Source organism: Lepidochelys kempii, chromosome 14 (genome assembly GCF_965140285.1).
Source record: "Lepidochelys kempii isolate rLepKem1 chromosome 14, rLepKem1.hap1, whole genome shotgun sequence".
Classification (NCBI taxonomy): Eukaryota; Metazoa; Chordata; order Testudines; family Cheloniidae; genus Lepidochelys; species Lepidochelys kempii.
The window spans coordinates 36122684-36134973 of record NC_136393.1 but is presented as its reverse complement, the minus strand read 5'-3'; the positions used below and the strand labels follow the sequence as shown (position 1 = coordinate 36134973).

The 12290-nt window shown below is 45.9% G+C and overlaps 1 protein-coding gene across 1 annotated transcript in view; it reads left to right on the top strand.

The window, feature by feature from the left end:
• LOC140898141 (olfactory receptor 6N1-like) overlaps positions 1-9147 on the top strand; it is a 35379-nt gene extending 26232 nt beyond the window's left edge. The window contains 3 exon segments of the mRNA XM_073311585.1: positions 8166-8238; positions 8241-8615; positions 8618-9147. Of these exon segments, the coding sequence (XP_073167686.1) occupies positions 8166-8238; positions 8241-8615; positions 8618-9147 (978 nt within the window).
• The last annotated feature ends 3143 nt before the right edge of the window (positions 9148-12290 follow it).

Here is a 12290-nt window from a genome sequence, read left to right as displayed (position 1 = left end):
TGTTCCTTTTAATTTCATTTAACTAGCCTCCTCATTTTTGTGTAGTTCTCCTTTTTTGAGGTTAAATGCTACTGTGGGGGTTTTCCCCTACAAGGATGTTTATATTTAATTACATTATGGTCACTGTTACTGAGCAGTTCATCTATATTTACCCACCTGGACCAGATCTTGTGCTCCACTTGGGACTAAATCAAGAATTGCCTCTTCCCTTGTAGAAAGAAAAGGAGTACTTGTGGCACCTTAGAGACTAACAAATTTATTTGAGCATAAGCTTTTGTGAGCTACAGCTCACTTCACTGGATACATGCAGTGGAAAATACAGTGGGGAGATTTTATATACACAGAGAACATGAAACAATGGGTGTTACCATACACACTGTAACAAGAGTGATCAGGTAAGGTGAGCTATTATCAGCAGGAGAGCGGGGAGGGAGGGGGAACCTTTTGTAGTGATAATCGAGGTGGGCCATTTCCAGCAGTTGACAAGAACGTGTGAGGAACAGTGCTGGGGGGGGGGCGGATAAACATGGGGAAATAGTTTTACTTTGTGTAATGACCCATCCACTCCCGGGCTCTATTCAAGCCTAAGTTAATTGTATCCAGTTTGCAAATTAATTCCAATTCAGCACTGTCTCGTTGGAGTCTGTTTTTGAAGTTTTTTTGTTGAAGAATTGCCACTTTTAGGTCTGTAATCGAGTGACCAGAGAGATTGAAGTGTTCTCTGACTGGTTTTTGAATGTTATAATTCTTGACATCTGATTCGTGTCCATTTATTCTTTTACGTAGAGACTGTCCAGTTTGGCCAATGTGCATGGCAGAGGGGCATTGCTGGCACATGATGGCATATATCACGTTGGTAGATGTGCAGGTGAACGAGCCTCTGATAGTGTGGCTGATGTGATTAGGCCTTATGATGGTGTCCCCTGAATAGATATGTTTGTTTTTCTTAGCTAATAAATCCTTAGGTAGTTTACTATAGGATTGGCTACAAGAATATCTTTGGTGTAATATCTAAAGTGCAGTTGACCTGGGGTAAGTGACTGGTCCTTTGGGACTAAGAATAACCTTAATATTGTGATTTTTGGTGTAAGGGGCCATCTATTGCAGAGGCAGGCTCACCTGGATAGCAAGACAGACTGGAGTGCCCAAGGGGACTGTCTGTGACTCCATGTTAAGGTTGTTGTAGTTCTTAAGGAGTTCCCACTTGATACTTGGTTGGTGAAATCTAAGTCTAGAACTCACAGCCAATGTGGTGGTTGTGCCCTGCTTCTGAACTGTCTGCCCTGAGGTTGGTACCGGTGCTCTTCAGCCACTCCAGACAGCCTGACAGCTTGTCATAAATATAAAGGAAAGGGTAAACCCCTTTAAAATCCCTCCTGGCCAGAGGAAAAATCCTCTCACCTGTAAAGGGTTAAGAAGCTAAAGGTAACCTCGCTGGCACCTGACCAAAATGACCAATGAGGAGGCAAGATACTTTCAAAAGCTGGGAGGAGGGAGAGAAACAAAGCGTCTCTGTCTGTCTATATGCTGGTTTTGCCAGGGATAGACCAGGAATGGAGTCTTTGAACTTTTAGTAAGTAATCTAGCTAGGTATGTGTTAGATTATGATTTCTTTAAATGGCTGAGAAAACAGTTGTGCTGAATAGAATGACTATTCCTGTCTGTGTGTCTTTTTTGTAACTTAAGGTTTTGCCTAGAGGGATTCTCTATGTTTTGAATCTAATTACCCTGTAAGGTATCTACCATCCTGATTTTACAGAGAGGATTTCTTTACTTCTATTTACTTCTATTTCTATTAAAAGTCTTCTTGTAAGAAAACTGAATGTTTTTTCATTGTTCTCAGATCCAAGGGTTTGGGTCTGTGGTCACCTATGCAAATTGGTGAGGACTTTTGCCAAACCTTTCCCAGGAAGTGGGGTGAAAGGGTTGGGAGGATTTGGGGAGGAGACATGTGTCCAAACTACGTTTCCCAGTAAACCCAGTCAAAGTTTGGTGGTGGCAGTGAAAAAGTCCAAGGACAAAGGATACAATTAATTTGTACCTTGGGGAAGTTTTCACCTAAGCTGGTAAAAGTAAGCTTAGGAGGTTTTCATGCAGGTCCCCACATCTGTACCCTAGAGTTCAGAGTGGGGGAGGAACCTTGACACAGCTCTTCTTCCCCTGTCATCAGGGATGGCATGAGTGAGCCAGGTGGTCTTGAAAAGTGTGACAATACTCTCCCCTGTCTTCAGCAACTCAGGGGCTGGAAAAAGGTGTGAAGTGGCCGTCACACTTTACAAGTGTGGTATTCTGCTGGGGGAGTGGGATCAGTATTTGAACATAGGGCCAGGGCAGAGAGTGCCTGCCCACTGCAGTGACATGGTAGAGTGGGAGTGTGTGGTGTGGGTATTTTGGGGTTTCATACAAATACGGCAGTGTTAAGGTTGTGTGGGCATTTATGTTCTCTCTGTATTTCCTGGTTCTCAGAAGTCAGACTTTTGCTGAACTCAGCCTTTGGATAGGGCCCTAGCTATCACCGGGCACCTTAACTCTGCATTAACAAAGGTTTTTTGTGACTTTTTATTTCCTAGTTTTTTAAACAGAAAGAGCAATGTTTGTTGGCGGGAGTTACTGGCTGTTTAGACAGCTGTCGTTCTCACCTAGGTTTGCAGTTGATGTGCTACTGTGGCTCGGTAATAATCAAAAGACCTAGTTTTTATATTGTGCTTTTCATCAGCAGATCGCCAAGAGCTTGACATCATTATCCCCATTTTACAGATGGGAAACTGAGGCACAGAGAGGTGAGGTGAGTTGCCCATGTCCATCCAACAGGCCAGTCGCAGAGCTGGGAATAGTCTCGATCCAGTGGTTTCTCCACTGGGCCACACAGTTGCTCTGTGATTCCATAGTGCTCCTCCCCACTCCTCGGCATGTTTTGTTATAGTTTCCTTCTTGCCCTACCCTTGGTGCACATGGAGAACAATGGATCATCACCCTCTTTCTAACATACTAACTACATCAACCTTGACTCTACGCCGCTTGTGGAGGTGGGGTTATTAAGTCGGCGTAGCGGGGCAGTTACATTGGCGGGAATGAAATTGAAGTGTAAACGCCTCAATAGTTAGGTCAATGTAAAATGCCTTGCATCGACCGAGCTCTGTAGTGTAGACCAGGCCTCAGTCGTCAATGGCCTTTGTGTTTACACTGTCTTAACAAGCACCATAGCACTGAATTCCCTCCTGAGGGCACTTTCAAAGGGATCATTAGCAGCAGCCTCAGCGGAGATCCCAACAGCTGTCTGAGCCAGCGTGAGGCTGCTTTCCCCTATAAACCCTGGAAGGCTCCAGAGCAGGAGGCATGCAGGTCTCTTGTAATATACACAGGTGTGTGCATCAAGAAAGAAATCAAGAGCCAGCCCAGTGCAGCAGTAGAAGGTAGATGTCTTTGCAGAGCAAATGAGGGCTTGTCCATATGGGGCGCTTGTGCACAACAGCGGGGTGTTAATTCTAAAGTGTCCCAATGTGTCTTGTACAAAGGACCTTTCAGTGGGCGCCAGCAAGAGTCTACACGAGCCCGTTCACAAGCCACACGTTGGTGCCCTTTAGAAATCCCATTGCTCTTGAGTGCACTTCCCCACCCTGTAGACAAGCTCTGAGAGCAGGAGACACGGAGGGGAGCAGCATGGAAGTGGAAACCAGATCCTGATCCCCACACCCACTCGGCGTCGACAGAGAGGTTGCCACTTCTTGCTGAGGATTAAAGGTAAATCTGAACTTCCTGGGGTTTGTCCACACAGGGAGTTAGTGCGTGGCAAGCTGGGGTGGAAATCTACTGTGCTGTAGGTTGCTGTGCAGTAAGGGGCTGCGTGGAGCTCACTATCAAGCACTAAAAGTCCCCTAGTGGCCTTTGCCCGAGCGCTGTTTGAAATGGGGGTAGGTCAATGTGCACTTGGGAACGTTTAGTGCACTGGAGCAGGGTCCACACAGCGTGTTAGTACGTGGCAGGCTAGTGCGCTGTATATTCACACCCTCAGCTTGCCACGATCTGACTCTCCATTTAGACAAGCCCTTAGTCAGATCCTGGGGATCTCACGTAGGGAGGAAACGGTGCCGTAGTGGGAATGAGCCTCTCTCAGGCGCACACCGCAGCTGTGCATATCCTGCTCCCTCTCACTTCCTACTCTTCCCTTGATATGCCTCAGCCCTGCCCCTAACAGGGCCGAGCTGCGACACTGCAGAGCGTGGCTGGGAGCATTGAGTTCCAGCTGTTCTGTTGCACCAGGGGTGCTGCACGAAATCCAGGCCCAGACACTCTCACGCTTCAGCTGGGCTGCAGAGTGCAGCGGGGGTAGTGTGTGTCTCAGGGTGCTGGGGAGGGAAGGAAAGGGAGAGGGGTCTGTGTGTGGCTGTTCGGGGTGTTCCCTTTGTGCACGGGGCAGGGCGCTGGGCAGAGGCAGTTTCCCAGCTGCGCTGCTGGTCAGTGTCGCGCTCTCAGTGTCTCAGGCACTCGCATGAGGAGCGCGCGCTCACGCCCCGCTCTGCTGGCTGTGGCATGCAGGGTCCTGAGCTGCACCTGCCGTCTCAGAGCTGGGGGAGGAGAGCGTCTCTTCTTTTCCCATTTGCTGCATGGGGCTGGGAATGGAGCAGAGGGTGAGAAGAGAAGCAGATGCATGGATGGGCAGAGTTTAATGGGACTGGGAATTTCAAGGGAGTCAGGTGACCAAATCCATTTGATTTTCTACTGTGCCAAATTTCTTTAGGTCCCTTTGAATATCCCAGCCTCAGAAAAGGCTCGGAGAGTTTAATTTAAAGAAGAGATGAACAAGGTGGGACATGCGGGATGTTAAGGACTAATGAATGGGACAGAGAAACTCCATTAGGTGCACCTCCAAATCAAGAGTCACCCAATCAACTTAACAGGCAACACCTTTAACACTCAGACACAAAACCATTTTCTTTTTACACAATGTGTATTTGTCTCCTGGAACTCACTGTCATAAGAGATCTTTTTTGTAATTCAGGAAATTAAATAATGTGGTGAGCTATAGCTATGGATAGATTTGGATAGGGGGCTAACCTGGGATGTTGGACACCTGGGTTCAATTCTCTGTTCTCCTGCAGGCTCCCTGGGGGGGCCTTTGGGGGAATTGCTTAGGGCCAGATTTTTAAAGGTGTTGAGGCACCAAACGATGTAGATGGGCACCAGGTGGAATACTGAAAAGCATCTAAGCAGGTTAGGCATCTAACTCCCTTTGGCTTCAACGAGAGTTAGGCACTGAGCCTGATTAAGGACTTTGTAAAATCTCACTGGGCACTGATCTGCATTTTTAGGCACTAAGTACTTTATCAAACTTGGCCCTCTGGGCCTCAGCTCTCCATCTGTACAATGGCCACAAAAACCTTTTCCAATCTCACTGTGGTGTTGTGAGGATAAATATATTAAGGACTGTGAGGTGCTCAAATACAACGGTTTTGCTCAGTCTGTAACCAACACACTTCCATTGTTCTCGGTGTATGGGAATTTTCACTGAGTGAAGGCTGATTAAGGACTGTAGACCATGCAGTGTACTACTAGGAAAACACTTGAAATACAAAGGCTCTATCTCTTTGTCTGTCTCTCTCTCTCTTTCTTTTGGTTTCTGAGCATTTCCCATTCTATCCTGTTCCAGACAGGGTGTTTCAGTGTTTCTTTGATTGCCTGCCTTTGAGTCCTCTCTATGAAATTTTGCTCTTGCTTTTCAGCCCACTGTTGTTTTCCAAGCCCCTTTTTATGCTGTGGATGAGATATAGTGACTGGGTGAGTAATGTGTCCCATGTAGTAAGCAAAATCAGCTGCTCCATAATTCCATAAGTAAAATCAATCCTTGTGCTCAGGTGGCTCATGGCCAGCCTGTGGCTTGATACACCTTCTCTAATTGCCTCGGGACTGTGGACACACTCCGCCGACTGCATGCACTTAGAGCATTTGTGTGGGGACACACACAGTTGCCTGTATAAAAAGGCCTTCTACAAAACCAACTTTGAGAAATTCCACCTAATTTCATAGTGTAGACAAGGCCTTGGTTAACTGATAACTTGGACACATTTTAGCTGACTTGGTGTTTCAGTGATTGTTTGAGTGAAATTGGTTACAGTGATACACTACTGATCGAGTGTATTACTAATTTGTCTCTTTATTTCTCTAACATTGGAATGCAGAGGGTTTTTTTATATTGCCTTTTCGGATGTGTTACATTTCTTATGTTAAATAGAGCTTCTGGAAAATTTCTTCTCAAAACTGTTTTTTTTTTTTTGGTTTGGTTTTTTATGGAAAATTAGGTTTTCAAATTAAATGAGAATTTTGCATGAAAAGTGTCTGCTTTCCCTGGAAAATGGCATGTTTTCATTAAAAAAAAAAATTCGCCAAAACCCAAAAACTTTTCAGCCAAAATCTGAAAAATATTGGGTCAAAAATCAAAAGCTTTCAGCTTCTGTTGGAAAATTTTCAGTTTTCAGCCACAACATTTTGATTGTCAATTTTTTTCAGAAAAAGTCAAACATTTCTGTGAAGGAAAAAAAATCCATCAGCTCTAATGTTAAATAGGAGTGTTTCACACATCTCCCTCTATCTGTCTGATGTCTCTCTGTGCCTGTCTGTCTCTCTCTCTTTGCCTGTATCTTTCCCTCTCTCTCTATGGCATCGGTGGTGTATTGAAAACTGCATTAAAATTATATGCTCTCACTTTAAACTCTCAAGGGTTCTCCTGGTCCTGCTTGCAGACCAGGGGCTCTGTAGGGAAGCATGAGATCAGTGTCTTTCAGCAGTCAGTCTGGAAAGAGCCAGCCTAGAGCAATGCTGGGTGAGTTGGGTCTCTCTGCCCTAGGGAGCAGCCTGCTTTTTCTCTCTCAGGTTTTGGTTCTTGTGCATTAGGGTTTTGGATTTTATGCAATAAAGTCATGTTCCATTGCAACCTTCCAGAGACAGTATTTGATGTTTTAATCTAACTTCCCTGTTTGTATGCTGTGAGCATAACAGTACCCAGGGCAATTCCCATAGCTTTTATCTCCCATCTCCCAGCCCTTTAGACAGGGCTTGCATGCCTTTCTGTCTCCCTGACAACTCGCCTCTTTCACATGGACGCTCACTCCTTTCCGCAGTTGTTTTCAAAATGTCCTTCTGTATTTTCCCATAAAGTGGAAGTTCTGTGCATGTTCCTGACCCTGTAGCTGCTAGTTGTCTTCAGCAGAGCCTTTCCTCCACTGATCGGAGTGTCAGCTGATTGCTCTCAGCAGCTGTCGGGAGGCATTGAGCACTGCATCATCTCTTTGCAGTGTTCTTCCAGATTACATGGTAGATCAACCACAACTACTCCTCTGTCTATCCCACTTCAGGAATTTGGACCCCCAATTCCCATTAAAATAATAATAACATATATTCAGTGCAGCAAGTCAGTTATTTAAAAATAAAATACATAGCATGTAGAATGTACATGTCCTCAGAATTTACAGCTCCTAGTTCTGACCTCACCTGGGCAGCTGTAAAATGGGAGGATCTCTGGCAGAAGTTAATATTGCAAAAAACAGTTTGTGAGATCAGAATTAGACCTCGTGGATTTATTCATGTGAGGAAAGGCTGCAAGATCGATATTGTTAAAGCAATTCCTTTACTATCTCTTAGCTCTGCTGACCTTTTTAGTGTGGTCTAAAACTTCCCAGTGGCTAGCATCCTTTGAGGAACAGCAGATCCTTTGAGGCTCTGCATAGCTTGAATTAAGGTCCTGATTCAGCAAAGCCCTCAGGCCCAGATTGTTGAAGCTATTTGGGGTTGCTGAGCTCAGTGTGGCAACAATGCCTGACTGATTGAGAAGCCTAAATTCCATTTTCAAAAGGGATATAGGCATGGAGGAGTCTAAATCCCATTGGCTGTCAATAGAAGGTAAACTCCTCGGTGCCTAAATCTGGGAAAAAGTGAGTTAGGCTTGGACATTGCGATGCTGAGTGCTGCAGCACCTAAATAGCTTTAAAAATCTGGCCTTAAGGCACCTATGTTGCCTAAATACTGTTGAAAATCCCATGAGGCATCTATCTGCAACTTTGGGTGCCTAAATGCCTCTGGATATTTGTCCTTCTGCCCTTTCTTAAGGTGATGGGATGTTTGTGCCTTTGAAAGTCCCACCTCTGAGTTTTAGTATTTTTATTTGTTCCTAGATGCACCTCATAGAGAAAGCAGAAGAGGACAATCGAACGGTCATCACAGAATTCATCCTCCTGGGATTTGGGAATTGGGATTTGGGAATCTCCTTCTGTTCCTGGTTTTCCTAGTGATCTACATTGTGACTACGTCTGGGAACATCCTAATCATTGCGCTAGTTGTGGCTGATCAGCACCTTCACACCCCCATGTACTTCTTCCTGGGGAACTTGTCCTGCCTGGAGACCTGCTACACCTCCGCCATCCTGCCTAGGATGCTGGCCAGTCTCCTGACTGGAGACAGAACCATTTCTGTCAGTGGCTGTTTTGCACAGTTGTATTGCTTTGATTTTTTGGCAGCTACAGAATGCTATCTCCTAGCAGCAATGTCTTATGATCAATATTTAGCAATATGCAAACCCCTGCATTATGCAGCCCTGATGAACAGCAGGTTGTGCCTCCAGCTAGCAGGGGGTCTTGGATAAGCGGATTCCTAACTTGTGTAATAATGATGTGTTTTATGTCACAATTAACATTCTGTGGCCCCAGTGAAATTGACCATTTCTTTTGTGATTTTTCTCCAATGCTAAAACTTTCCTGCAGTGACACGAGCATGATCACACTGGTTAGTTTCATACTCACCTCCCTAGACTCGCCTTGCCCATTTCTATTAACTGTGACATCCTATGTTTGTATCATTGCTACTATCCTGAGAATCCCTTCCACCACCGGGAGGCAAAAGGCCTTTTCCACCTGCTCCTCTCACCTCATTGTGGTTACAGTTTTCTATGGGACCCTAATAACTGTGTATCTGCTACCAAAAACCAACAAACAGATAGCCCTGAACAAAGTGTTCTCTGTCTTCTACACAGTCCTGATTCCCCTGGTCAACCCCCTCATCTACAGCCTGCGAAACAAAGAGATGAAGGAGGCCCTGAGGAAAAGTCATCAGTTAATATATGTTGCTCAAATGAATTCAGATGGAGTCACTGATCTGTGAAGGAATCTATCTGGCTCAATGAGCAAGAAAAGTTTTCATCTAGTAGGGCCTGTCATAAATATAAAGGGAAGGAAATCTGATGAGGTTCAATAAGGATAAGTGCAGGGTCCTGCACTTAGGATGGAAGAATCCAATGCACCGCTACAGACTAGGGACCGAATGGCTAGGCAGCAGTTCTGCGGAAAAGGACCTAGGGGTGACAGTGGACGAGAAGCTGGATATGAGTCAGCAGTGTGCCCTTGTTGCCAAGAAGGCCAATGGCATTTTGGGATGTATAAGTAGGGGCATAGCGAGCAGATCGAGGGACGTGATCGTTCCCCTCTATTCGACATTGGTGAGGCCTCATCTGGAGTACTGTGTCCAGTTTTGGGCCCCACACTACAAGAAGGATGTGGATAATTTGGAGAGAGTCCAGCGAAGGGCAACAAAAATGATTAGGGGTCTAGAACACATGACTTATGAGGAGAGGCTGAGGGAGCTGGGATTGTTTAGCCTGCAGAAGAGAAGAATGAGGGGGGATTTGATAGCTGCTTTCAACTACCTGAAAGGGGGTTCCAAAGAGGATGGCTCTAGACTGTTCTCAGTGGTAGAAGAGGACAGAACGAGGAGTAATGGTCTCAAGTTGCAGTGAGGAAGGTTTAGATTGGATATTAGGAAAAACTTTTTCACTAAGAGGGTGGTGAAACACTGGAATGCATTACCTAGGGAGGTGGTAGAATCTCCTTCCTTAGAGGTTTTTAAGGTCAGGCTTGACAAAGCCCTGGCTGGGATGATTTAACTGGGAATTGGCCCTGCTTCGAGCAGGGGGTTGGACTAGATGACCTTCTGGGGTCCCTTCCAACCCTGATATTCTATGATTCTATGATTCTAAGGGTAAACACCTTTAAAATCCCTCCTGGCCAGAGGAAAAATCCTTCACCTGTAAAGGATTAAGAAGCTAAAGGTAACCTCGCCGGCACCTGACCAAAATGACCAATGAGGAGACAAGATACTTTAAAAAGCTGGAGGGAGGGAGAGACAAAGAGTCTGTCTGTGTGATGCTTTTGCCAGGGACAGAACAGGAATGGAGTCTTAGAATTTAATAAGTAATCTAGCTAGATATGCGTTAGATTATGATTTCTTTAAATGGCTGAGAAATTAAGCTGTGCTGAATAGAATGAATATTTCTGTCTGTGTGTCTTTTTGTAGTTTAAGGTTTTGCCTAGAGGGATTCTCTATGTTTTGAATCTAATTACCCTGTAAGGTATTTACCATCCTGATTTTACAGAGGTGATTCTTTTTTACTGTTTATTCTATTAAAATCCTTCTTTTCAGAAATTGAATGTTTTTTCATTGTTCTTAAGATCCAAGAGTTTGGGTCTGTGGTCACCTATGCAAATTGGTGAGGATTTTTACCAAACCTTCCCCAGGAAGTGGGGTGCAAGGGTTGGGAGGATTTTTTGGGGGAAAGACGTTTCCAAACAATGCTTTCCTAATAAAATAAACCCGGATAAATGTTTGGTGGTGGCAGTAGAAGTCCAAGGGCAAAGGGTAAAATAGTTTGTACCTTGGGGAAGTTTTAACCTTAGCTGGTAAAGTAAGCTTAGGAGGTTTTCATGCAGGTCCCCACATCTGTACCCTAGAGTTCAGAGTGGGGAAGGAATCTTGACAGGGCCCTAGCTCATGCCAGTGGGAACTGCTTTGGGGAATGTGAGGACATACTACATTTTGGGATGACGACATTCCCATTCATGGCTAAAGCTGATACTTGCTACTGCCTTAATTGGAAACCTTACTGTCTTGCACTCTACACTCCACATGGTGACATTTGGGATTTCAGATACGTGTTTCATCTATTTCTCTGCTCTCTCTGAGTTGGGAAAATGCCATGTTTTACTTGGCATTGGCCTCAGATCTCTGTGGGTGGAATTAGCTGGTTCAAATATTTTCTGTCTCCTTGATGTCCTGGATTCCCAAAAGCTCCATAAGTTTATATCTGGGAAGATTGTACTGGACTTCCCACTCTTGTACTATATGCCATCTTGCAATGGGTAGAAGGGGCGTAAGGATGTGCCTATACTGCAATGTAAGCCTAGGGTCTGCGGGACTTGAACCCATTGGCTCGGTGGGTGTAAACCTGGGCTTGAGCGTCCACACTGCATATTAAGCTAAGGTTTAGAATTTCTGGACCCGGGCCTCACGCCAGTGCTCAGGCATCTGTGCTGCACTACGCAAACCTAAGTCAAACCAGCCTGTGCCAGGTTTCCTAGCACCCTCCCCAGCGGTAGCCGTTCTAGCCCTTTGTGATGCCCTGTGGGAAAATTTGACTGTCCATCCCGTGGCACTTTACCGGAAGCTGTTGCATCCTGCCAAGGCATCTGGCCGAGTTGTCTTTTGAGTCTACACGTGCCCGACGGCTGGAGCCAGCAACAGGGAGGAGTCAGCGTTTGAAGCACTTGTCTTGCTTGTGCTTTCACTCCTGTTTCAGGTAACGGGCAGAGAGTCCATGAAGTGCTGGTGGACGTTTCGGGGGCATTTTCTGACCTGCTGAAGAAGGCACCTGTCAGAGGAGGGGGGGGGGCGTGAAACAGACCTGTCAGACTCAAACTGGCTGATGGTGCTCACGGCTCTCGGGAGAGCTGCTGATGCCCTCTGTGTAGACCAGCGCTTCTGGAGCAGGGCCACAAGCACAGACCAGTGGGACCCCATAGTCAAGCGGATCTGGGATGACTAGAATTTGCTCATGAAGAAAGCTAGATTTGTGGAGCCTTGTGAGCAGCTTGCCCGGACCCTTCAGCACCATGACATATACGCGAAGGAAGCCATTCCTGTTCAAAAGTGGATTTCTACACCCCAGAGTCCTACAGGTCTGTTGCTAACCAGTTTGGGGTTGGAAAGTTGACTGGAAGGTAAAGTGGTGGCCGAGGTTTCTGAGGTGATCAGGTGTGTGGTTTATCCAAAGGTGGGGGCATAAACAATATCCCTGAAGTAACTGCTGGCTTGGGGAGAATAGGGTTTCCCCACTGCACTGGGGCCACTGATGGGACTCATGAGCCCATTGCTTGCCCTCCTCAAGGAGCAGGAGTACATACACTGCAAAGGGTACTACTCCATGGGCATGCAGGCCCCTGGGGACCACAGAGGCCAATTTATGGACGCCAACT